Source organism: Pelecanus crispus, chromosome 4, assembly GCF_030463565.1.
Source record: "Pelecanus crispus isolate bPelCri1 chromosome 4, bPelCri1.pri, whole genome shotgun sequence".
Taxonomy (NCBI): Eukaryota; Metazoa; Chordata; class Aves; order Pelecaniformes; family Pelecanidae; genus Pelecanus; species Pelecanus crispus.
The window spans coordinates 7,610,678-7,635,795 of record NC_134646.1 but is presented as its reverse complement, the minus strand read 5'-3'; the positions used below and the strand labels follow the sequence as shown (position 1 = coordinate 7,635,795).

Here is a 25,118-nt window from a genome sequence, read left to right as displayed (position 1 = left end):
CTTCCCTATAGCCATTTTCCCTCTCCCCCTCAAAATCACACCACCTTTTACATCACATACTTATTTCTGCTTACAAGCACGATTCCTGTTTTGAGCTGCAAAACTGTCATCCACAGTTACTAATTGATTCCTCTATGCACATGCACTCACAATGAAAGAAGTATTTCATAAAACAAAAAGGCATAGCAAACATACCAAGGCCTAAGCAATCATTATTAAAACACTGGGCCAAATTCACTTCTGGCACATGTATGGTACAACTTCAATGCATATTATTAATTCAGACCACCACAGATACTACAGGCTTGGATGTTATTAAAAAGTCTAGGAGAGATATACAGCATGCAAATCTTTTATGTTATCAGTTAAATATTTTGGCTATTCATTTAAAAAAAAAAACCAACAAACCACAAAACCAAAAAAACCTTCTTCAGTGCTAAGATAAGAAACACTCCCCATAGCAGGGAATTTTCCTGCCTGTGTCATCAGAAAACTCTGAAAGACGACAATCCTAAACTCTTTCCTCCATCAGCACCCTACAATTAGATGCTGTCATATTCTGTACGCACCTGTATCAGCTATTACCCACTATATTGTTTCACATCTTTCCTGCTGCCTCAAGAGCAAAATTCAAGTACTACAGAAGGGAAATCTCCAGAGAAACCTGGGGAGGTCTGGGAAATTCAGAGACTGGGTAGAACATTTAGCTTTATGGTCACTTCCAGGCCAAAATGATGTTTTGCCAACTGTTGATTTGCCAATTAAGTGCAGTTCATGTCATTTGGTTTTTAAGACATTAGAAAAGCACAGAAAAAATAGAAGAACTCCTAGGAGTCCCTGAGTGTCCTAACTTCTAGGCAAGATTCCTAAAAAAGAGAAGATGAGCTTTGTGAAAACAGGAAACAGTGCTCAGCTGTCAGCAGGTGACTTTGAAACAAATGGCCTATAGACCGCTGCAGAAACATCCTAATTATCCTCCACAGTCATGCAACCAGCCTCTCCTGTTTGCCCAAATTCTTATTATTGCAGCTTCCAGAAGTTAGTGAAGTCGGTCCAGAAAAATGAAATGCAATGAAAAGAGAGGAAAGGAGGAAAGGAGCCAGTTTGAGATGGGTTTGGAATCAACAGGCTTTCTTCCAGAGGGCTTTCCCCAAGCACATCTCCAAATCCTTAAGTACCTAGGTGGTGATCCATTGTCCATTTCCATCTGCCATTCCAACTAATTCCAGATGCACGTCCATGAAAGACAGACATTAGACCTTGCTTTCATCTGGCCCTGGCACTGTCTAGCTGAAACAGGAAGGATGCTAACGTCAAGAGTTCTCCTATTCTGTTAGCACTGATGTTGGCTTAAAAAAACCCAAAAAGCAAAAAAAAAAAAAACCATCCAAACCCCAAACATACACCTGATGCACAGTAAATTTCCCATTTCCTTTCTTTCTGTTTTCCTCAGCATCTCTCCTCTGCGCATTCCTGGAATTTAATCAAGTTGAAAACTGTAATCAATCATGTCTACCAGAGAAGCAAGTACAGTTTAAGTTGGAAGTATTACAGACCTAGAAGTAACTAACTAGACTGGTTTTCATCTCATTACAACAATATTTAAGTATAAGAGGTTCACTTTCATCTGGCATAAGTTTTATTTATAAGTTTTGTTTACAATTATGTTCCCCTTGTATTTCATTTAAAATTCAAAAGACCTGTAATCGTTATAGTCCTAACCTCACAGGCAGTTGTAGCCTGCCTGGGCCCATTTCGTGTGGGTAAGCTGACATTTTTCCATAGCCAACGCCACACCGGGAATTGAAGTGGTCACCACCTATGCCCACTTCTGATCCCTCTAATCCTGGTATCTGTTTCAACTGGGCCTCTGGCAGGAATCCAGACAGAGGTTCAAATTCATGTCTTTGGCTGAAGTATCTTGCTGCAGGTCAACTTTGCCACAGCACTCCCAAGCACTGCAGAACAAGCTTACCTACACTAACAGACTTGATTAGTCCCTCTAAACCCTGTACATTTATCCATCCACTTGAACGACTTCAAGAAAAGGGTTTACAGATCCAGTCTTGCTTCCACTGATGCCAATGAAAGTCTCTACTGACTTCAAATGTCCGAATTATAATACAGGCTGGCAAAGTTACAAATTATTGGGGTTTTTAAACAAAAAGGAAGAAACAGAGATTTAAAACACATTGTGACAAGGGATTCTTGCTAGACAAGAAGCGTTAGCGAGTTTGTTTTAAAATTAAAGGGACTGCAGACATTTATCATATATACATACAACCTGTGGGTAATGTTATTTGTTAAAAATGCTATTCCAAAGCAAATTACAAGCTTTACTATATGATTAAATCATTTCAGAACTTTACTTTTTCACCACTCCTTGCTACGCCTGAAATAGAAAGCTGGCACTGGACATGCCGCTTTCTTCCCAGACAATATTTCTATTTGGATACCAAAAACTCCAAAACTTTAAAGAATTCAGACAGCAGTCACAAAAATTTTGAATGCCTCAACACTCTATCACATCCAAACACAGCTCAGATATTGCAGGGAATCAGCTGATGTTCCCCAATTCAGAGACAACCAGTGCCAACGTAAGGCAGAAACACAAAGCTCCTTGCCCAAGTCAGCTGCTAGAATCGGGTCCCTCACAACACAAGTATGGCACAGGGAAACTCCATTTCTGTGTATTCTTTGCTCACTTTCTTTTGCCTTTGCATGGGTAATGTTAGGGTGACAATACCTCCTCCAGCTCTACTACTGGTAATTTACCCTGGGCAAGGTGGTTTTCTGCTGAGAACTTCTATCCTACCTAATGTGACTTTGCTCTATCCCTGCCCGTAGGTTTCATTGCTAGGATGCAATACACTGACCTCCTTCATGACAGAGGCTGCCGATTACACCAGCAAATTTGCATAGCTACAAAAAATGCGACGGTATGTTCAAGTGTACAGTGTAACATGTGCTGAAGTGTACAGTACAAAGATGTGCTAAAGTATTCCAGAAAGACAGACAGCTTAGTTTAAAACCAGAAGATTTATCACAATCCCTGTAAAAAGCAGAGGTAGCACAGTACAGAAGAGAAGCTGCCGTTCTTCACAGCTTCATTTAGAAGCCTGGGGGTCTCAAAAGTTAATGGCTGAAGTGAAAACAGTACGTCTTTCAGAAGTTCTGAGCATTTTAAATTGTGGCTTAGGGATGTATCTATTCTCCCCCCAGCATCCAGGATAACATACCTCCCTGGAAAAGCATCATCATATTGTAGTTTCTGGAGACTGGTACCAAAGTCCCTTCACTTTGTCACTTCTACCCTCACTCTGAAAAGGTTAGCATTATTCATCTACCAACATGTTTTGGCCTCCACAAGTCAAATGCAAGGTACTGATTTTGTCCCTTGTCTGTCTTTTTTTTCCCCTTTGAAAGTGGAATTCATCAGTGTCTTTCACATCAGTCTACAACATTTCCCATCTTACATTACAAAGATTTGCAGTTAAAGGGGAAAATACTTTGCTTCTGAAAAACAAGAAAAGGAACAAATATGTCTCTTGCCCAAAAATCCTAAAAATCCTTCTTATATAAACAATGTCCCATTTCCAAAGCACATAGATTTCTTAAGTTCAGCAAACAGACTGTCTGTGCTGCATTTACACAGAGCCACGTTCATTCATCACTTTCAAGTCTAATTACCAAGCCATTTCCCTCTTGGCAACCTCTAATGGCCAGAAGAATTAGGTTTTACATGGTCAGGATACCAAGGGATAACAAATACCCATAACTCTTTGCAGCTGTGCAATTTGTAAAGCCTCTCAAGCTTTGTCCAGGCAAGGGATTACTGCGAGGCAAACTTTCCTCCTCACACGCTGCTGTATCTGGACCAGTCCTGCGGGTCTCGCTTCAGCACAGTCTCTCCTGCAGTCATAACAACATCTTTCAAAAGTAAGGAGAAAAAAAAAAAAAAAAAGTCGTAACCCACTCGTGGAAGCAAGCGCTAATTAGAACCACAGAGCAGCGGAAAAGGCTCCGTGCATCACGTAGTTCACCTCTTCCGGTGCACGACTGCTCCTCGCTGCACATTAATCCGTGAAACGTCAGGGTTTTTTTAAAGATGTCAAGTGGTGGGTTGCTGGAGCTTCTCCCATACGACTAACTCGGTGAAGGAGAATTCTCTACCAAAAGCCTTTCTGATTTGCAGAAGTTTTTCCCATCTCAATCATTTTTCCTAGTCAAAAGTCACCGTGACACTTCTAACTTTCTACCATCTTTTCTTCTGCAGCTTGATTATCTATTCTTTAGAATCAGTTACAGTGAATGCCTCCCTTTTTCTTTATAGTCAGTCCAATCAGCCCCTAATTTCTTATTTTCAATTCTCTCTAAACATCCTCTAACACCTCACCATAAACCAGAGATGGAAAAAGTCTTCCAAGAGCGCTAGAAGTGCAGTGTAACCAAACTACAGACAAAAACTACTCTCATAACTTAACAGTTTAGGCTTCTCTGTGTCTCTGGACACGTCTTGCTAGGATCGGGAGAGGTTACCTACCCAGGAGATTTGGGATGCAGCACATTCTGCACAAAGCCCACAGAATCCTAACAAGGATTTAAACGGAGAGGAAAAACTTTTATAAGGCTGTATCACAGAGTGTTTTTCACTGCCAAGGCAGAGAAAACTAATTCAACCAACAGAGGGAACAGGGAGACAATATAAACAGGTGTTTCCTTGAAAACTTCAGTATGGTTAGTAATAGTACAGGAAATGGATCTCCAGAGGCCACAAATCGTTAGCATCTCTAATGCATTTGCAAATTCCTACTGTGCAAAGTCAGCCTGTAAAAAAAGGCCATTTCTAATAAGTGCCTTGTCTGGTTTCCTACACCATTTAATTTCAGATGAATTTTACGAGAACTCTGCTACATATTTTACCTCCCATCTGGTTCAGATTTGACAATGAAATATTTGTGTGTCCCACCCTGTTCTTTTTAAAGCTCCAAAACCAGATGTCTCCAGCACAACACGACTGCAGCGGGTCATACCACATTCTTCAGCAAGCTGTGCCAGGCCTACTACCCCCCACAGACAGTTCCAGGTAAGGTAAATTGGGTTGTTTACTCCCGAAAAGACTAAAGCAAGCAAACAAACAAATTCAACGCCTCTAGGGCACTGTGTGAAAAGGCTGATTAAAATGTACTATGACTTATTCTTCCAAAAGGTTTTATCTTGATGAAGCGGTGTTTCTGAAAGCTAAACACATCAAGAATTGCAGCAGGGGGAGATATTTTTCCCCCTCTGTTGGCTTGATTCCAGCACGGATTTTTGCAACTTCTCCATTGTGATAAGCAAGCAGGTGTTTCAGTGCGTACCACAGCATTTCTAGAAAGTTTACAAATTTCAGTTGCACACATTGCATATGAGAAGGATGCTGATGAAGATGTCCTCTATCAGATTTTGCATTTGCAACAGAAAACGTGTTCATTTCTTAGCAGTTTCTCAGGGCAGCTCTATGCTACACGTGATGCCACCTCCTGTAAAATAAACAACTTATTTGTGTTGCTGAAATATCACAATGACACCTTTTACCCTTTCCTGCAGATACAAATGGCCCTTCTGCAACACCAAGGAACCTGTATGGATGCTGAGGTAGCTTCTTTTCCAGAAAAATGATGAAGTTGTGATGCACCTTTAAACTGGACAAATACTTTCAACATGCACATATTTGATAGCTTTTCATGCAAAACAAACCAGAAAAGAAGTACTTGCTCACAACAAGTAGGAGTCTTTTATAAGAAGGTATCCCCCAAGACAGACCACTTACAGACCCTGTCAAATCTTAAATACTATAGTAGCAACTGAAACCTGCTATAATCCTCCTTCAGACAAGAGCTAAACATCTCTCGGAATCATCACAAAGCAGGACATAAAAAAACCCCATTGTTAGCTGCTTGCGTAATAATCCCTTTTTAATGTCACACGTGAAAGGACATAAGTGTTCCCAAGTCTTCTTATGAAGTTTTTCCCAGTCTGCTGAAATGTTTAAATATAAGTATAAATTTAGGCATATGAGTAGTCTCCTTCAAAATGCCAGTGTTATATAGCGTATGATCATATTGTTTGCTTGATGGAGACACTATATTAGGCCAGTGCAACAACCCTGGGAAAAGAAAGGAGTTAGTTACTGGAAATAAATGCAAGCTAAAACCACAGAAAAGAGCCAAAGGGCATGAGAACCAGTAGAATCATTCCTGCTAATGACATGAGAAAGGAGAAACTCCACCAGCTTACCTGTTTATGCCAAGTTAAATACACTTGAGTAGAAGTCACAAATGCTATCCTTCTGCATGTGGAATGAATATATTTAATAAAATAATTCTAGAAAGGTAATACACTTGTGATTCCACAATGTAAGAGTAATTTATCAGAAAGTAACATTTATGATTTTTGTAACAGGACTACTTACTTTCCCCTTTCAACTGCCAAGGCATCTATTTCATCAAAGAAAAGAATTGAAGGAGACACCGCTCTGGCTTTCCTAAAGATCTAGAAAAACAACAATGAAACACTCAGTTTTACAGGACGGAAAATTTTTACAGAATGCTATCACCCCCTGCACACCTCAAAAGCTACAGAGCATCACAGAACAGACAGACATAAGCCTTGTCGAGGTTTTTTTGTTATGCTTTTTGGTTTGGTTGGTTTTGTTTGTTTTTGTTTTAAAAACAGACCTTTTAGAAATTATTCATGATACTGCACAATGCAGGCTTATGGCAAAAGCTGCTACTGGATCCCAAACTTGACATGCGTCACTAGGCCAATGCAGGAGGAAGCTCAACAACAAAATATCCCTTCTGGGGTTTTGGTTGTTTGGTTTTTTTTTAAACCTAAACAAGAAGGAGTTTTTCTGGAAAATTTAAAGGTAACCTTATAAGCAGAAAAAAATGAATGCCAAGAAAGCTTAACATATAACATTATGTATTGTCCTTTCTCACCTCTCTCACTGCTCGTTCAGACTCACCAACATATTTATTCATCAGCTCAGGTCCCTGCAAAATTAAAAAAAAAAGAAAGTTTAAGAAGCACATTACATTTACATACAAAATGACAGAGACAATCTGCCAGTGCTACATTACTGATGCTCTGTTACAAGGAATTTTGATAATTTGTCACTTGCAAGTCTTATTTGTGCATTTTTAGACTTACCTGCTACCTGTACTAAGTTTTCCTCCATTTGTTATAGCACTGTGCATGCATGTAACTATGCATGTAGGTTAGTCCTCTCATCATAACTCTTTCCCAGTACGTTCATGAGAAATGGAATTGACCAAAAAAATAAACACTTCAGAGTTCTTAAAAGTTGTTGGCTCAACAACAGCAACAAGGGGGCTGCAAATCAGCCAAAAAGATGAATTTCAGAAAATCATTTACTTGAGAACTCAACATGCATCCTGTCCAGCCAAGCACCAAAACAGTGACTTAAACCAATGTTTAACAGCACTTCTTTGAACTTGACAGGTTGCAGGTCCAGAAGGAAGAAGATGCCACAGCAGCACACCTGAAACCCATCCACGAGGCACTCCATCCCCAGCAAGAAAGCTGCTCAGTGTCTTAGCTCATTCACATTCCCTCTCCTCTCTGCCGAGGCTGCCAAGCACGATTACAAGTGCCAGCTGCTGCGGTGCCTGTTTATACTCACAGCCCTGTCCACTAGGAACAGACCAGAGACCACAGGGTCAACGTTCAAGTCTTGAACAAGTATTTACAATTATAAAAAGTAAAACAATGGAGAATTCTCAGAGTATTTTCTGTTCTGCTATATCTTGTAGGATAGGCTGCTTAAATAATGCTTCCTAATGGGACTAAGATTCTCGTGGGATTGGTAATGACTCATTGACTTCAGCCTGGTTTGCATCAATGATGATTATCCACTGCCCTGAACAAAAAGAGCCAGTGGCTTCAATCTATTTCCCAGGGAACAGGTGTCCTCGTAATTTCACCAGCAGAAACAACATCCTTCTTCACAGTCTGAAAACTGAACCACCTCCCTATGCTGCACAGCTGCGAGTACCTTCAAGTAACGCTCGGCCCAGAGCCGTAAGGCAGCTTTAAACAGCAGGTACGTTAGAACTAAGAATGCATGGCAGACGCACATTTATACACTGGCAGTGACAGAGCTTCTGCTACAACCCCTCTTTGAATGGGACTGTCTGGACTTTGTACCCAGATCAGCAGAATACAGATTCATTACTCTAAGAATGCAGCACACTGCTTTTTGCAGTCTCCCCTCTCCACACTCATTTTCACTCTTACAATAACAGTTAATGCACTGACTTTATCTTGACACTGGCACCATTGGAAAGTACCTGCACCTAGGTATGGGAAAAAACACATACTCTAAAAAGAAAAGCACAAGTTATCTGATATCAGCTATCCAGGCAAAGCCACTATTTGTATTTATTTATTCTCAAAGAGTTGTCCATTATCCAAAGGACAAGGTGAGACACTGCAGTAGCCAGACCTAGTGTACCACACAGGTGACAGCAATCGTATAAAGGTTGGAAGAAGAGGACTGCATGCCTACAGAAGAAACGTAAATGATACAATTAGCATTGCTTCCTTTCATCAACATCCACTCTTAAAGCAACTGCTGCAGTAGCTAAAGTGTCACCTGCAGGCTTTCAACAACTTCAAAATTTGAGTCTGTTAGGTACTTGCGTGGAAAGAGAATTATTCATCAACATAATTGATGAAGAACACAGGAAAGAAAGAGAGGAGGATAAAACAAGGTGTGAGAGAGAAATACAAAGCCTCTTCCTACTATTCACCGTGGACACCGAACAGGAGGAGCGCGCAGCAGTTTGTGCAGAACAAGCTGGCAGCTCAAGGAGACAGCATCCAGCTGCTGCGGGCCCTTGCCATTCATCACATTCAGCGCAGATGAGGAATCCGATAGCACCGGCCTACCAAATCCTTCAGGAACAAGAGCACAGTCTTCTCCTTCTGTCTAGCTTTCTGTTAAACTGAGCTGATACACTGAGAAACCTCTGCAGGTTCTACCCACGATTATAGATTTCTTTTACTAAGTTTTTCTGGGAGCCTGTGGACCTTCTCTTTCATGCCCTTATTCTCATAAGTAATCTTCATTCACATCAATATTCTCATGGAAACCCACATCATATACAGCAGTGCCAACAGTGTACTCCTCTAGTATGACACAACATCAAATAGCCTGACCTCTTCTTTTGTCTGAGCAAGAATATACTTAAAATCAAAACTACTCTCTTTGAGCTTTAAGGTACAATACAATTTCAGATGCTTGGAGTTTTATTTTTAATTAAGCATTAAAATATGATCAAGGCAACATCAAAGCAACAAATACTGTTTAAAATGTTTCCAAAAAGAATTATTTTGAATGCATGGTTTTGCTGTAAGCTTTGACATGAAGTTTTTCTCCATTTTTCTCTTCATTAAGAGCAACTCCAGGTGAAAGACTACTATGTATTAGTGACCTGTGCCTCTCCATGGAGAATTTTCATGAAAAGTGATTTGAAGGTCTCCTAGTTCACCACTCGCGATAACTAAACTGCTGTTCAGAACCATGCTTTTTATTGCAAGCAGCTTGGAACTTTTATACATGGCAATAAAGGAAAAGACTCCAAAGTAAGAGCAGAAGAGGAGGAATTGGTATACATTTCATCTCATGCAAACACTTAAAACCACAACACAAAAACTAGAAATGTTCAAAGAAGCTGGATGTAGAAACTGAACTGGGTTAGCTCTGGTCCCACCTGAGCTGAACCTCTGCCTCACCAGCAAATGGGCTGGCCTTTAGCTGAGATTGATGGGAGTTCTTTCAAAAGATAGATCTGCATGACAAGCAGTCTACAGGCCACCACAAAGTCACCCGCTGACAGATGACACGGTTTCCAATTTTCACAAAGCTCACCTTCTCTTTTTAGGAAGTTTGCTCTGAAGCTGGAGGCCACTCAAGAAATAACAGGAGTTGGGTTTCTTTTTTTATTTTTCAATGTTATTCTAATGCTTTACAAATCAAATTACATGAGCCCAACTTAGTCGGCAAGTCAACATTTGTTGAAACAACATTTCTGGCCCAGAGGTGAGCATAATGATTCCTTTAAAAGCTGTTTACAGCTGTTGATATACTGACCAAGAGGTGCTGTTAACAAATGGGCCAGGTTAATGATGCATAGCTCTGTTCTCTTCCGCAACAAGCCATCTTCCATATGAAGGCACGTGAAGAAATAAAACCTGTTCCTTCTGGTCATTTGCACAGTGACTCCAAAACCAGCAAAAGATTTGGAGCAGGAAATTGGCAAAAGTAGTCGTAGCTTAGCCATGCATACAAGCATACCATTTGTGAGCTACAATCCAGACTAACAGTATAAAATCCGCCAATTCAGGCCCGCTGTATACTGTGCTGAGTTTTGTTTATTCGGCCTCAAACTAGAGATAGTTTCCAGGTATGCTCTGTTTAAAGACTCTCCGATCCTTGTTTACAAGATACTTTCCGCTTGTATCATGAAACCTTCCACTTGTTTATGGTCTGGGTTGGGTGTGGATTTTTCTTCTCTGTTGATTTTTTTCCTTTTTTAAATAAAAAAAGCAAGAAAAAAAAGAAAATCCCTTACATTCAAAATATTATCAGAATAAGCTCTTGAAAGAGTAACTGCACAAAAGATAAAACCCCTGTATACAGGCTGCAACATGAGATAAGCTTGTGTACACATGGTTATGACAGAAGTTCTCAAAGTGTTCTTAAACTGCAAGAGGAACATCTGGTATCCCTGAAGTTAAAGAGTATCAGTAATCTTTCTAAGCAGTGTTTAAAACCCCTTGCAGGTTTTTTCCACCTGAAAAAATGGGTAGCAACTTTCAACTGATAGGAAACGTAGTCGGTGACTTCCCTCTACAAATAATTTTTTACTGTTTTGTTGAGCCAGACAGACACAGCTCCAGATTTCTCCAGCATACAGCTCTGTCTACTCTCTTCAAAAATACTGCCATCACCTCACGTGCAGGTTCTGGGCTCTAACACAGACACACTAAACTATGTTAGCCATAGAGTACGATTCATATTTTTTAAAAATCCAATTAATAGAGAGTTTATATCACATCCTACAGATTATTACCCTACCATATATAACGCACAATTCCTTCTTTGCCATGTTCAAAGTAGAAATTATAAACAGACATTAAAATATCAGTCATAATTAATATTTAATTTCAAACAATGTATCTGGAAACTGAGGTCTGCACTGTGAATCTCAAGAAGGGGGGAAAAAAAAAAAAAAGACAGGAAGTGCCAAAGTGTGTTTCCACCTGTTCACAATGTGTACCTAAGCCAACGTTCATCGCCCACCCTCAGACATCTGCACCTGAGTTAGACATTCACACCAACTGCTTTGGACAGACCTACGTCTACCTCGCAGATGCAATGCACCTCACTCTCATGTGCTAACGTCTCCTCAGACTGCAGGAGACGTGTAGACAGCCAGCTCGGAGTGAAGCTTGATCCCACCCCTACCAGTATATCTTTCATGGAGTTAAAATCAGCATTTTGGCTTCCTCTTTCTTTTTTTTTTTTTATTCTTTCCAGTTCCGTGACAATGCAGGTGAGATGACCTACTCTAACAACATTAACCAATTTGGAAGAGACTCAGAGGTTACTCAGTCTTTTGATGCTGTAATGTCAATGGCAAAATGCTATCCCATCCCTACCACAGCCAAACCAAAGCAACATATGACTCAGGCTGGCTGCAGGAAGGAGAGTTAACAAGATAAACAGTGAGACTTCCTTTATTTTAACAGTAAGGCTATTTCTAATGCAAAGGTTGTACATGTGTGATTTGGTAATTGGTTACGCTGCATAGAAAAATATTTGCTCGGAAAACGCATTATATTTGCTTGTTAAGAATAAAGCCTACTTCTCTTTCAGTGCAGTTTAATGATTTAATCTGCATCACCCCCAGCTTCTCAGCAGATGTAAACTCCAGGCAGAGCACCGTGCACCATTTTAATCGCTTCCTCTCCCTCTGCCCTGCATTCCAGAGAACCTTAAAAACTTATTGAGACCCGTCTGGTGTTTTAAAAACTTCAATTTCAACAGGTGCTTGTGGGCTCCAATGTATCTAAGGGAGCAGGCTGGCAAAAAATTGTCATCCTCAGTCCTTGCAGTAAAGTTTCTAAAAGCAGCATAATCAAGCTGCAAAGGCAAATATAATATCCATTTTTCTTTATTGGCATGCCTCAGAATTCACTTGTTTGCCGTTTGCCTTGACTAGCAAACTTTAATGACAATCTTTTGAGGCTTCTTTACTACAACACAGAAGCCAGTATTTGTAGTGTGGAGTGAACTGACTGGAAACATAGAATTAAATTCACTCCATGCACCAGTGCCTTCAGAGGGGGCCCTCTTCAGCACTCGGGCATAGCTGCCACACAAATTTACCCGGAGTTTGCATGCTTACGAAGTGCTGCACCAGCACAAGCACAGCAGCATCAAGTCAGAGGTAAAATTCTATCGTGACATAGTTGAAGCAGATCTGAAAGTAACCCATCCCGCTCACCTGCCCCATCCACAGAGAAATCCCTTGGCAAGTCACTCCCGTTCGTCACGGATTTTCAGCACCCATTCCTATTCACTACCACTTTTAGCTACAGGCTAAACAGCTGCCATCCACTGCTCTGTCTAGGACCAGGCTTGGCACCATCAGCGCAGTATCCACGTGGGATCAAAAATCATACAGCAAGACAACACGGTATCAGCCATCTGTGCTGCAAAACGTGTTTGGCTGCTGACACGTCACCCCTCCAGCAACACACCATGCCACGATTGCTACTTTTACCTGATCGCTCACAAACCCTTGGTAACTCGAAGAGAAAGAGAGAGAAACTAAGTGCGAACAAAAATAACCTTGCAAAGTAATTGAGAAGGAACAAGAAAACAGAAGACGGGATTATCTTTGCATCATTTTCTGCCTGCACATGCACTTTTGGGAAGCTTATGGTAAGAATGGACAAATGGCTTATTTTATTTTTAGTTGAGTAAAACATGCAGATAGCTTTAGGATTAAAAGAGTTCATTAAAGTATCTCAAATTGTTATCCCTTGTAAAAAATGTTAAACAAATTTTTCAAATACAGTTCATTCCCTATCTGCTAATTAACTAACAAGTTACTGTAAATGTGTTACTATGGTTCTTTTTGGAAATTTTATCAAAGGTTTGCCAGTTTCTCATAAAATCACAATGCTTCTTCATTTTTCATCTTGAATATTTTGCTTAGCTAGCTACAGGCACCAAGCTTTCATATTTCATGCTTCTGCTCACTGAAAGCCCCATCAATAGGCTAAACTATCTCCCCAAAATTCAGTGACAGTTCTTCACAAAGCAAAGCAGTCAGCCTTTCCAAGCCTCATTAATCTGTTTGAGCTGCCACAGCCAAGAGCTGAAGGGAAAAGCAGAGGAAACTTCAATTGGAAAATATTTTGACGTAATTGACCCAGATGACAAACTGAGCCTATGCACATGTCAAGCATGGGGAGTGGTACAAAAGCAGCAGCAGGGTGACACGGGAAGTTAGATCAAGCCAAGGTGAAGTCAGAGCTCCGAGAACACTGTATATTTTTGTAATTACTGCTAATTGAAAAAAGAAAAGATTCCTTCAGCCCAAGCTCTTAAATAACAGCAGATAAAATGTCTGGAATATTTTCTAACCTTTTTTTTTTCCCCCACCATAGTTGGAGCTCCTAACCAATGCAAATAGTATTTCAGAGCAGTAGAGTACACATCATCTGTACCATTGCTTTGCTCGGTGTTGGCGTGCTTAAACACTACTTACCATCATGGGTGGTTTTGGATTTTGTTGTTTTGGTTTTGGGGGTTTTGTTTTGGTTTTGGTTTTTTTGGGTTGTTTTGGGTTTGGTGTTTTTTTTTTTTTTTTTTTACATATTGCTTTATCGGGTTTACAACAATTAGTGTGTCTGACTTAGCTGAATTCCAAGGGGTTTAACTTTTGGAGATCTAAATTTTCTGAAAATTTAAGCTGTTTTTTGTCACTATCACTAAGTGAGTTTTTGCCTTAGTTTTGATTTTAAAAAGACAAATATTAAAAAGCACTAAGCAACAAAAGGAAAAGGATGCTTCCAAAACCATTACAAGCATCTAGAAGTTAGATAATTTTTCTCGTTATTTATTTTGTAAACTCAGGTAATCTGCTTATTGAACAGAAAACAGAACTGAAAGTCCCCTATTACTATAACCCTGAGCAGAAGCCTGCTGAAATTCGCAGAAAAAGTCCCTCTGGTTTTAGTAGGCTGAGTAAGTAGAAGGTAATGCAATACGGGATACCATCAGCAACATACATCCCCTCTAGTATGCAGCATCCTGGGCTTCTGGGCAGCTCAAGGGGCAAAAGGATTTTCCAGTCCCCATGGCCCTTATGGGACCATCAGCCAAGGAACGCATTGTAACTGGGTGATGGAGTTTATCCAGGTAGGTACCATGATGGTGCCTTCCAGCCTGACAACATAAGAGTGAACTTCAGTGTTCATTCTGAAATAGGCTAAAACCAAAAAAGCACAATGGTTTTCTTATTTGGTAGTAATTACCTACATACCACAATAATGACAGAAAAAAAATCCAGAGAGATTCTCTGCAAGTTGCTTTCCAGAAAAGCAACAAAAATCCATGAAGAAAAGTAATATCCATTAGATTCTTAGCACAACACAATGATACAGGATTTCACAAAAATAAATTAAAAAAAAAAATCCAAGAGGGCAGTCATAACAAGTCTAAATAAACGAAGATGCAAGACAAATGCAGATATAATTATCTATGCCATACAGCAAGATATGGAAGTTTCCTCCAAAAATATTCTTACAATATCACCATAAAAACTTAGTGGTCTAAACATATCTCTCAAAAGGGCAGTCAGTCAAAGCTGACCCTAAGTGCAGGAACTGTCAAAACAGTACAGAGAGATACCCACTACATAAACAGTCAAAAGAGGGGGGGGGGGAAGCCCACAGAAATAACACAGTGACAAAGGGTTTCATTTTCACGTTCAATTTCAGAAAGCTAGATGACATCTAAAGCAAAAATGTCACAGAGACAGTTGTATGTAACAGAGAGGTGTCATCAGCCTGGCAGAAGTTGAAAATTATATCCCCCATCCTATTAATATTGATAGGTCCGATATCTGTATGCAATTTTCTTATTAGTAAAAGAAATGCATTTCAGAAGAAAATTACAGTCTTTGAAGTGAGCACAAAAGAAGCATGAAGAAGTATAAAAGTGCATAGAAGGCTGACTGAAATAAGAATACAACCAGCTCAAAAACTATTGATAAAACTGATGTTCAGTCCTGAAGAATGAAAAAATTATCCTAATTCATTCCTTCACACAGTCTTACGCTCGCCTGTATTCATGACCACAAAACACTGAAAACTCTCCAAGAAGTTGAGAACAATTCAGTTGTCTTTTTGTAACACGTTTGGGAGGGGGGAATAATCAAGATGACCACTGAAACCCTGAAAAGCCTCAATGCTGCAAGAGATTTAGAAAAAGGGGTGGTGGGAGGGAGCAGGAAGAGCCATCCCCTGGAAAGTAGTTGACAACCTCCTCCCCAGTAAATTTAGCAGATATATTGTATTAAAGACAAAGAAAGTCAAGAAAAGGAATAAAAATAAACAAGTCCCCTTAGGAATTATATGCAAGATTGCTTTGTAAAACAAACCGACCAACCAACAACTGCTTTTCACTGGAAAAGCAAAAGGTCACCAATCTTGGTGAAAATACAGCTATAAAAAGTTTTGGCCAAGTATCAAAGAGCATATTTACAAAAGGGCCACATTCATTGTAACACGAACCATTCAAACTTCACAATAGATTTCAGGAGAGAACAGGATGTGACGTCAAGCATCTGTTATCACGTTATTTTCTTCAGCTCCTCTGCCCAGAAATTACATCTACACTTTGCCCATCTTCCAAACCTTATTAGAGGCAAGTCAGACATGGGCCGGAGGCTGCGCCGGTTTGACCATGCCTCATACAGCATTATGACAACCAGCCGTGCCCAAGACACATGGCAATGTCACATTTGAACAGATGACATATAACCCAGCTAAGTACCTCATTTAACAGTCAGCTGTCCAAACTGCATAGACACATCTGGAAAACAGTGCAAAGCCTTCCTGGAGCTAAGGCTGGGGCAGGAGTGATACCTGTTGCACCCAGGCAGGAGAGCCAACTTAGACAAGTAGAGTACGTTCAGCACTTCTTGAGAGCGTTGGACTTACTGTGCCCATGTATCTTAAATGTAGCGTGCAGACATAACAGGTCCATCTTCCAAAAATCACTGGACCAAGTAAGCACTGCATGTAACGTACTCGATGTCCTCTCAAGTTTCAGACACGGGGAGAGACGGCATCCAGCAGCAGGCTCCCACAGCTAGAGCTATGCCTCCTGTCTGCAGTCCATTCTCGAGAAGGACCCAAGAACCTGAGCCACCTGCACTATCCTGAAAGAGTACACGTATCCTACAGGCTGTACAGCAGACAGTTTTCATCAAAAGTACTTATTTGAGGCAGGAGAGACTGGAAGGAAAATGCAAGTCTGAAAAGTAAATTATCAAGAAACACATTTCCATTTCAAAAAGCCTGATATCAGTTCCAGGGACAGATATTTGAGACATAACGTAGAGAATGGGAAAATTAATAGGACTATAACCAAGGAAAGAAAAATCCCCTCTCAAAAAGAAAAAAAACAAACCCAAAACAAAAACCCACATATTCATCTACTTTAGATTTATTGCAGGAACACATGCAGTGGAAATTAATTCATGCCTGTTGCGCTTTAAGAAGTGCTACAGACAATGATGTTTAACACATTTAGAACATGATGGATGTTGCCTTTTCTGTCCAGGAAGCAAATGTGAAGTTAGAGAAAGTGGGCTATGTTCCCCTTCCTGGAGTCAACATATCCAAGGCTGGACATGCTCCAGAGACGTGCTTCTTGAAACATCTGTACATTGAATATTCGACCAGTTTCAGGCCAAGGGATTTAAACCAACAGGGAATAAAAGGCAGCCTCCCCAAGCCAGCCACTTCTGCTGCAGCTTGTCAATGACAGGGGGGTTTGCACCTTCAGAACTCCACCATGAAGAAACGCTACATTACTGTACAAAAGCATTTCATATCGGTGCACCTTTGGATACCTCCTATTCAGCATGAGCCACCTTTGACTTTTGGTCAATTAACTGCATCAGTAAAAATGTCTGATGTAGCTATGACCGATGAATACAGAATAGTGAAAACATTCATTTTTAACTGGTTTTTTTTCAGACTGCTACCTTTTTTCCCCTACCCTCTCAGGCGTCAGGGCTTTGGGCAAGACAAAGAGGAATGTTTTCTTTTAAGCAGTGCAGGAGGAAAAGGTTACCTTGTTTACCAGTGACTCTGGAGTACAAAGAACTACTTTGTCTTTATGGAAAAGGCACTAAAGGTAGTGTTTCTTAAGGGCTGAGGTTTCCAAGGCTGCTCTTGTTGATGTGACCGTGACCCAGAGGCCTGTCTGCAATACCAGGAAGAACCAGCAATGAAGGGCTGCTGCCTTCAGGGTCAGAGGACTGCCTCTGCTCCCAGAGAGGACAGCATCCAGAGCTAGTTACAGTGCGTCTGAAAGGACAGGCAGAGGAGGAAGCTGTGTAGAAACTAACAACACAGAAGGCTTTGTGAGTAAAGAGATGGTCAACAGACAAGAGTACGTGATCTTACTGCTGAGGAGATACTTTAAAAATACTTAAACAAATGTTTTGTCTTGCACTTCATTAACATTCTGACACAGCTGCAAGATTACCCCATGTGGAATCACTCTGCTATCTTTTTTTTCTTCCTATGTGTTGAAGCTCAGTATTATTATTAAATAACTTCCATTCATGTGTTTTCCATACAACACCCAGTAATCAATTACACTGATTCATAGGCAACAAAATCCGAAATTTTTCTATACTAGTTTCTTAATGCTGAGAGAATACCCCACTTATCCAAGAGTACTCCAGATAGAACTGATTTTGCAAACTTTCTAAAAACTGATGAAGTAGAACTACTTCCCCTGAAAAAAGGCAAACAGGGCAAGAAAAATCTGTAACGAAACATGAACAGTAAGATACAGAAAGTGACTTTCCTGAGGAATGGAAAGGAATGTAAGAGATGATATGATAATATTTTCATGCAAGTAATTGTTACAATTAAGTAAGAAGAGCTACCCACTATCCAGAGTTGCATTTCATTATACTGCTTTGAGAATTTCATTGTTTCCACTTTTAAAAATATTTTAAATAATGCCAATAATTAAGATGCCACTACACAGCTTACCCACCCGTCCAACATATCATTTCTGTGCTGTGATAAAATAAATAATAAACTTTTAAAAAGCATAACAAGAAAGCACTAGTCCTTTTCATAAGAAAACACAAACCTTACTTGACATTTACAAGGTGTTTGCTGTAGCATATATAACAATTAGAAACACTAAGAGCCACTGGCTTCTAGCACTGGAAACTGGTAAACTATCAATTGTTAAGAAGGAGTTAAGACAATGTTAAGACTAATAGCCTACCTTCACTGCCAAGAAGTTGAGACCACTCTCGTGAGCCAAAGCTTTTGCTATCATTGTTTTTGAGCACCCAGGAGGTCCGTAAAGCAGCACACCTTTTGGAGGCTGAATCCCCATTCGGGTGAAGGAGTCGGGATGTTTGAGAGGCCATTCAACTGCCTGCTTCAATTTCAGCTTGACATCTTCTAGTCCTCCTATGTCTGACCAAGATACCTGCAATGCAGACAATTTTGCTGAATTCAGACAATGGAGAAAGGCTATTAAAAAAAAGAAAACAAACCAAAAATGCTCTGTAGAATACGTACTGGTTATTTCATGAAGTTGTTTTTAAGAGTCACTTCCTCAAAAAGCCATTTTTAAACAAGAAGCAATTATTAATAAAGTCACACAAAGTAAATGAGATTAGACTCACTTTCTACTGGTGGATGTAGGTAAAATATTTTGTATCTGCTTCAAAGGTCAATAACAAAATACAGAAAAATAACAATAAAATGACAGCACGATCCTACAGGCAGCAACACTTTGCATGATCACTAGCAAAGTCACAACTCAGTTCTCTTTTAATGTGATGCTGATGCAGAATTTGTAAATTACTTTGATGTCTTCCCTGAAGGAAAGGACTGTATGAGCTCAAGCTGGTTTTATTTATAGCTGCAGAGGAAGGCCATGATCCCAGCTGTATAATCCCACTAAGCTGAAGAGGTCTGAGTGTTAGAAGTTTTGGGGGTTCCTCCACTTGCCAACACTATCCCTCCCATATGGGACTTGGGCACCGGAGATTTGACTAGAAGCTTAAAAACAAACAATACTCCAAACAGACAAGCAGCTACAGAAAAGAAAACACACAAAAAAGCAACACTCAAACCCAACTGCAGTTAAATTTGCTCTGCTGAAGACACAAGACAAGCTTGTCAGGCATACATCGGGACAGAACTAATACGTCCTACCCAAACCAGCAGACAGGTCGCTGTCAACAAGCCTGAGACTTTTCCCCACACCCCCCGGCCTGTTCTTTGTCCTGTCACCATCCATTCCCATCCACTTCAAATATTAAATACGTCAAGACACACCTAAATTAAATGATCTTCTGCCTTAAAACACTCTTCCAAAAATTTACTACACATAAATCACCCTTCAGCTCTGGAAATTCAGCTTCACTTGAAAGGCAAGCAGAGTATATACTAAGAGGCCATGTATCGCCTGTCTCCTGACTTCAAAACTGGCATCACTCCTGCCTTGTCCCTGTTGCCATTTTCCTGATACCAGTACACCAAGTGGAAACTAGAAGTAGAAACTCCCTGAAAGAGGCAATTCAGTCAGCTCCTGAAGTGGAAGAAAAAGAGCATTTGGATGTGGTGCAAGCACTTTTGTGTAAATCCAAGCAAACTGCAAACCAAATAGAACTTCTCGATTGTCAGTCTTTGACATAAAAAAAAAAAAAACTTACAAAGACAGTGGAGAGCAAACACCAAAGCTCAATACACATGGGTCAACCCCTCAGAAATATTCTGAGTTTAAAGGCTAACTGGAAGGTGAAGAGCTGCCAATCTGCTGCCTGCAGAACATCATCTCTCTCACACCAGGAATACGTTACAGGGACTAGGAGTGGGGAGAACCAAACTCTTTTTCTTAGCTTTCATCAGCTTCTGGTTCTTAAATAATTACTTTATAAGCCTGGGGAAGTATGAAATATGTAGAACTGACCACCACTGCCTACTAAGAAGGATCTGAGGGCAGAGGGATCTGCCAAAGGTAGGATTTTCTTATGGAAAAAAGAAAAAAAGAAAAGCAGAGAAGAAATGCAAATTCAGTAAAGGTCAGAGCAAAGTGAACACTGAATCAAACACAGCAGAGTATCCCAGTAGCAGGGGGAGGAAAGGATTTTAGCAAGGGCATTACCAAAGCAGCATGACATTTCTGGTAACTTGTAAGACAGCTTTTGCAACCTGCCAATATTCCCTTCTGAAGTGCTGCTTTGTGCTACAAGCAAGACTAACTGCACAAGTCCGATTAAAGGAATGGTAGCAAAGAGATGAAAATGGGCTGTGCACAAGTCTCCAGTCTTGAAATAAAAGTGTTTGTGTGAACTGTGGAAAGGAAGAGGGAAACGAGCATGAATTCCTACCACCTGACTTTAAGCTGCGTATGTTGGGCTACCAAGACAGTCAAAAGAGACAGACTTCACAGAGCGATTCAGCTACAGTACAAACTTTCTTTCATAAGTCAGACAGGTGGCCTCACACCTACTTTCTCTCTCTTTCCTTTAGAGGGAACACATGGCAAGGAGATGCCCAGTTTAGGCACCTCAGTTAAGTGCTTAAAAGGTAAGAAGAATCCTCCCTTCCTGCCTGAGTTTTCACAATAAGAGACAGAAATACACCTGCAGATTTTTAATTACAATGAAGCAAACATACAAGTTTATAAAAAGTGAAGACGCGTGTCAGATACCTCACTTGTATCTTGCCACTGTTCCACGCACGCAAACCACCCCTTTTCACTCCAATTTCATGGTTGAATAACATAATTAAATGCAGGACAGTTAATCCCAATCTTCCGTTATTCTAAAAGCTGGTGTTTCTACATCAGATCCGAAACAGTGTCAGTGCGTTACATTTAATTTAAAAAAAATACGTATTACCTACCCCTACAAGCCTTAATTCAACCTAGAAGCTCTGTAAACTGCACTGAACTTATCTTGCCACTTTTAAACAACTGTTTCTTAGGGAAGATGACAGATAACACAAGCTCGTTCGCGTTTTTCAGTATCAATCCTTACTTATATCTGAAAAAGCATGCACTAGTCACTTCTATGTCTTTCTAACTAGATGAAGACTTTGACTAACATGAACAAGAATATCTTAAAATTAATTAAGCCATGAGGAATTCCCTGTAACTTTCAGCAACAGTAGGCAAAATCCATTCGCGGTCCTTTACACACATACAAAAAGCCAGGAAAAAGACACCTAGATTATATTTTTACCCTCTTGCAAATATTCAGACCATTGCACCAGTCTTCTGAGGCATTATTCAAATCATTTTTCAGACCCACTACATGTCATTTAACATCAACACAAATGATAGAATTGTACAGAAAAGGTGAAGTAGGGCCACCTTACATGAAGGTTGTTTTCAGTGATCTGGAGACTTACTCTGATTTTGCTTACATTTAAAATTGGGAAAGGAAGGGAAGGGAGACAACTGGGTCAGGACATACAAACAGGGCCACTAAATGTGAGCTTGCCCGTTACGAGTTAAAAAAGAAAATAATTAACCAGTCAAAAATTCAGTTAACTTATTTAGAATTCCTACAATAGAAGGTGTGGAATTCAAGTAGCAATAGTATTAGATGCAAAAATAGCTAATAAAACACTACCTTCACATTCTGATCAAGTCCTAAACAAAGCATTTTTTTAATCCTCATTTCAAAAGGATAGACATGGGGGGGGCGGGCCAGAAAAAACAGTCCACCATCACACAGTAAGAATTCTTTTAGATTCATGTAAGCTTGGAAGAACTAGCTGGATTGTTTTTGCACACAAACCTTCAGTAACTTCCCGACTGCAATTAACACAAATTGTAGTGCACACATTCGGACACCTAGCTACACTTCCTTTACCTGCACAGAACTGAAAGGAAAGAAAGGTATTGCAACATAAGCAATGAAGTGTGATACTCTGTCACCGTGGAAATGGTTTAAAGACTAGCCTTGGGGCTGAGCTTACACATACAAGAGACCTCTGCTACAGTATGTAAGACACCACAATTTCATTACTGCCGTAATCTTTAGCTCTCCCCAGGTCAACAGAGCTCAGAATACGATGCAGAGCAGCAACTCCCCAGAGGTTGTTAAGCAGCAGCAATAAAGAAATAAAGCAGACATGCAAAGGATGTCTCATCCAGAACCTTTTGGCTGCAAAGACACAAATCTGAGTGTTGAATTACAGTAAAGGGAGTGAAACAGGCAAGCAAAACCCATAGCACTCTACAAAAATTTCAGAAAGACCCATAGGAGAGGGAGGAATGGCAACTACAGTGCAACTCTCCAAAGAGCTGAAGTATTAACTTCCTGATTTATAACGTGCATCCCCTCTCTCCTAAATCCCTGCTGCAGAAAAAGCAGCCTTCTAAAAAGGTTGTAACACATAGCAAAGTTCAAGAAAGGTTCTGTTAAAACAGAAAACAAGATGCTACGTGGAACCGGGCAAGCAAGTAGTTTGCATTTGCCTTGGTCACAGCCAACACGCACAGCAATCCCGACACAAGTGGAAGGACAAAAGAATGCAGACACGAGGAACACACACGCAAAAGCAGCGCATGGTGGCACCTCCACCGCCAACAGCTCCTCCTGCACACAACCTCACTTTCTGTCTACTGCCCCAAACTCACTTCATTTTGGCTGTTTTCCCCACCAGTAATTTTTAATATGCTTGGAATAAGAAAAGAGCTCAAGAGCTTAATGACAAAAACCCTAATAACTAGCTTGTCATAGAGCACTTTTCAGAAGCAGATTGCAAAGCATTCTATAAAGGTTATCACATATCCTCAGCCACCAAGAAGTAAAGTGACACGCTCAATGCCGCCCAAACAAGTAAATTCTAATATATTTCCTTGTTATTTAGCTACTACCCCAGGTATATGTATAAAGAGAGGTTTTTCCAGGTTTTAAATAAGACAAAAGACTGCAACAGAGCAATTTAGCCTAGTAGCCTTCTAAACAGCCAAGAAGCTAGTACTCAATTCTAGGACCTAAAAACCAAAGACTGATTTGAAAACTAAATTTTCTTTACAGCCTACTCAGAGTTCCACAGATTTCAGAGAACAAGCTCTGTGTTGACAAAACAATCTGCAGTTCATAATAAAACAAGTAATTATTTTCATTCAGTATCAGAGGCAACACCAGCTTCAAAAAAACCAACAGCCCGTAAATGGCAAAGGTGTTGTGACTATAAGAGAAGGAGCACTTTGGCAAAATCCATTTACTTGTGGCTTTATTTAGAAGTTACTTTGAACTCTTCTCATTCAATTGACACATGGCTAGTGCAAAGCAGTGAAGTATGAAAAGCAAAACCCCACCATCTGAAAAATAGAAAGTTAAAAATCACAAAAGTCTCAGTTTAATGCAGCATGTACATCAGTAGTTTTACTTGCAACTAACTGCATAGCCCAAAAGTTCCATCCACACCAAGGGGGCTGCCAAGGGAATAATATATCTGCAATAAACAGCAAAAAAGCTGATATTATTAATGTAGCTCAGACTTCTGTCTTCTCTTTGGAAAAAATCTCATAGCTAATCATTTATTTAGTGTTTGAAGTTATTTTTAGCAAGAGTTTTTTACATGACAAACAGTGTTAAGGTCAGACTTCAAAACATGAAGGAATGTAACCCCTGATTTTCTAACAAATTTACCCATGCAATTAACAGTTTAGCTGGATAGCTTCTGGGGCAAGGAGAGCAGGGGAAGAAAAGCCTATCCTTACAGACAGAAAGTATCTGGAGATTAATCAGTACAGGATGATTTCACAAAATATTATGCACAAAGACACATTAGCCAGGAAAAACAAAACCAAACCACATTTCTAGGTTTCTTGAAGAAAGCTGGACTCCTATCTGGTCCATGCTTCCTTTTTTGTTTCCCGCACGCCCAGCTATAATTTTTTCATTTTGATAAGAGTGCAACAAAAAGTGTAAGTAAGGCAGTTTCTGTTGGTATAAATTACTGCAGAGCACATAAGTAACTTATCACAGTACACAATGGCCAAGTCAGCTAAGTAAAGTGTTGAATGGGTAAGTGGCCCAAGTCCATGGACTGAAAGCACTGTATTGAAAAGAGGGGTAAATTAGTAAAGAGGAAGAACTTACAGAAATTAGGACTACTAGCATCAGTTCTGTGACAAGCCAGTAATTTTAAGGTTTCCCCACAAGTGTTGCAGGAGTAGACATTCAAGCATAACTATTAAACAGCAAAGCATTCTAGGACACAGCATCATCGGCACAAGATGGTGCAACTCATTAGTGGCTCTGCAGTTGCATTCATTTGACTTCTTAGACACCTGGTTTCTACTGAAACCAAGTACTTCAGCATCCAATTAATTGCCAATGTTAGCACAATCAAAGACACAGCTTTAACCACAGCAGTTAAACACACAACTGTCATCAGAGAAGCAAAAACTAGTCTGTAAGATCAGATTAAGACATACCTAAAAATCATTACTAGAAGCATGCAACATAAAATGTTGCACACTCCTCCTAAAAAAGGTATCTAAGGAATTAGAAGCTGTATTACATTTTCTGCTACAATCTGTGTTCCAGACAACAAATCAACCATGTAAATTCTCTGGATAACAGTACATTAAATGCTAAGTGACTGGCACTCAGATACTAACAACCAGGTGAGAATAAGACATACTTATTTGCCAATAAGAGCAAATTACACTAACCTAAGTTTAATTACAACAATAAATATTTTTTTTTTAATTTATTTTTGCTTGTGCA

General features: G+C 40.0%; 1 protein-coding gene across 1 annotated transcript in view; it reads right to left on the bottom strand.

Moving 5' to 3' along the window:
* AFG2A (AAA ATPase AFG2A) overlaps positions 1-25,118 on the bottom strand; it is a 204,519-nt gene that overhangs the window by 148,775 nt on the left and 30,626 nt on the right. Inside the window, 3 exon segments of the mRNA XM_075708927.1 lie at positions 6,455-6,534; positions 6,984-7,037; positions 18,629-18,838. Coding sequence (XP_075565042.1) covers positions 6,455-6,534; positions 6,984-7,037; positions 18,629-18,838 — 344 coding nt within the window.